Raw genomic sequence first — 2,500 nt, 5'->3', positions numbered from 1 at the left:
GTGTGTGTGTGTGTGTGTGTGTGTGTGTGAGAGAGAGAGCAAGAGAAAGAGAGAGAGACACACACACTGTGTGTGCCTGTGCAGGAGTAAAGTGCATGTATTGACTTTCTCTCTCTGTGGGTCTCAACTCTGAGCAGCCCTGGCTGCAGCTCCACCTACAGACTGCACAGCTACACAGCCATGGCACTACCTGATACTAGCTCCAATACTACCTGATACTAGCTCCAATACTACCTGATACTAGCTCCAATACTACCTGATACTAGCTCCAATACTACCTGATACTATCTCCAATACTACCTGATACTAGCTACAGTACGACCTGATACTAGCTTAATACTACCTGATACTAGCTTAATACTACCTGATACTAGCTCCAATACTACCTGATATTAGCTACAATACGACCTGATACTAGCTCCAATACTACCTGATACTAGCTTAATACTACCTGATACTAGCTCCAATACTACCTGATACTAGCTCCAATACTACCTGATACTAGCTTAATACTACCTGATACTAGCTCCAATACTACCTGATACTAGCTCCAATACTACCTGATAATAGTGATACTAGCTCCAATACTACCTGATGCTAGCTCCAATACTACCTGATACTAGCTCCAATACTACCTGATACTAGTGATACTAGCTCCAATACTACCTGATGCTAGCTCCAATACTACCTGATAATACCTAGCTCCAATATTACCTGACACTACCTCTGATACTACCTGATATTAGCTCTGATGCTACCTCATATTATTAGCTCCAATACTACCTGATACTACTTTATGACTACCTGATATTGGCAGTAGTACTAACTCTAGTGCTAGTTGATTCTACCTGATACTAACTCTAGTACTTCCTGATACTAGCTTTGATACTAACTTTAGTACTACCTCATACTAACTCTGATGCTAGCTCTGATACTTCCTAATACTAACTCTAGTTCTTACTCTAGTACTACCTGATACTAGCTCTGATACTCTCCCTCTGCTCCTCCTCTGAAGGCATCATCCTGTCTGGATTGAAATGTTTGGTGCCCCCTGGAGGCAGGATGCAGGAGGGAGGAGGAGGAGGAGGAGGAGCCACACGACCACACAAAGGTAAGAAGCCCTCACTGGGAACCAGTTTGAACTGGCCAACACCACTGGCTGAGGGTGTCTGGCAGTTGCTGATACTGGTGTTGATGGTCCTACTGGTCAGTGTGGAGAAGCAGTGGGTGGAGCCTCAGGGGCAGAGGCCGGAACCTCTGGGGTTGTCTGAGGAAGTGGGCGGAGCCTCAGGGTTGTGCTGGGGCAGTGGGCGGAGCCTCAGGGTTTCTCTGTGGAGGTTCTTAGATTTAATGTCCTGTCTCACCTGCTCACTGCTCCACATATCAGCCTGGGGGGCGATCGAAGAGCAGCCAGGGTTGTGTGTGTGTGCGCGCGCGTGTGTGTGTGTGTGTGTGTGTGTGTGTGTGTGTGTGTGTGTGTGTGTGTGTGTGTGTGTGCGCGCGCGCGCTGTGATTGGCTCGATTGGCTGCAGTTAGTCACACCAAGCTGCTCCACATTGTAAAGAAAGGAGGTGACAAAGTAGCGACTGCTCCTCCTAATCTCCTCCCCTCCTCCTTTCTTTCTCCCCCCCCACCTCCTCTCCCTCCCACTCCTCCAACCCTTCCCCTCGTCCTCCTCTTAATCTTCCTCCCCCACTTCCTCCTCCTCCCTTCTCCCTCTCCTCCTCCTCCTCTTACCCCTCCACCCCCTCACCTCCTCTTCTCCCCTTCTCCCCCACTCCTCCTCCTCTTCCCCCCTCCTTCTCATTCTCCTCCTCCTCTCCCTCACCTCCTCTTCCCTGCTTCTCCTCCCACTCCTCCTCCTCTTCTTCCTCCTCCTCCCCCTCCTCCCTACCACCCCCCCCACACACACACCCCTGCGATAAATCACCCCCAACATGCCGTTAAGCCCCTCCCCCTCCGGTGTCCTCGCTCTGCTTGTCTCTCACGTGATTGGCTCTGTGATTTAAGAGCGCTGCATTCTCATTCGTCAGCGGCTTAACCACTGTGAGCATGTGACAAACGGCGGGCAAACTCACACACACACCCACACACACACACACACACACACACACACCCGGTGGCTGCAGATAACAGCCTCTGTGTGTGTGTGTGTGTGTGTGTGTGTGTGTGTGTCTATAAGTCACAGGGAGACTGTGGCAGGTCAATAGACGATAACGCCGCAGCCTCTCTTCTCTCCACGCCGCCTCCAGGCCCTTAAACCCTCATCACACGGCCGGTCAGACAGACAGAGAGACGGACAGACAGGTGGACAGACGGGTTACCTGCGGGGATGCCGGCGGGGGGGTCCCGGGTGTCTCCCTGCTCCCAGTCAAAGTCGTCCTCTTTGGACTGGGCCAGCGTGCAGTCTGGGCCCTGGCCGGACAGACAGGCTGCAAGACAGACAGACAGACAGGGAGGAAGGGGTGAGTGGTGAGTGAGACAGGTAGACGGCCTCAGG

The 2,500-nt window shown here is 51.9% G+C and overlaps 1 protein-coding gene across 3 annotated transcripts in view; it reads right to left on the bottom strand.

The window, feature by feature from the left end:
- LOC142903415 (receptor-type tyrosine-protein phosphatase mu-like) overlaps window positions 1–2,500 on the bottom strand; it is a 45,179-nt gene that overhangs the window by 33,137 nt on the left and 9,542 nt on the right. For all 3 annotated transcript variants that reach the window (XM_076049007.1, XM_076049009.1, XM_076049010.1), the window contains exon 2: window positions 2,325–2,432. In XM_076049007.1, coding sequence (XP_075905122.1) covers window positions 2,325–2,432 — 108 coding nt within the window. The remainder of the gene's footprint in view (window positions 1–2,324; window positions 2,433–2,500) is intronic.

Source organism: Nelusetta ayraudi, unplaced genomic scaffold, assembly GCF_046127955.1.
Source record: "Nelusetta ayraudi isolate G7.1 ecotype Tasmania unplaced genomic scaffold, CSIRO-AGI_Nayr_v1 ptg000110l, whole genome shotgun sequence".
Taxonomy (NCBI): Eukaryota; Metazoa; Chordata; class Actinopteri; order Tetraodontiformes; family Monacanthidae; genus Nelusetta; species Nelusetta ayraudi.
This window is presented reverse-complemented; position numbering and strand designations above follow the sequence as displayed.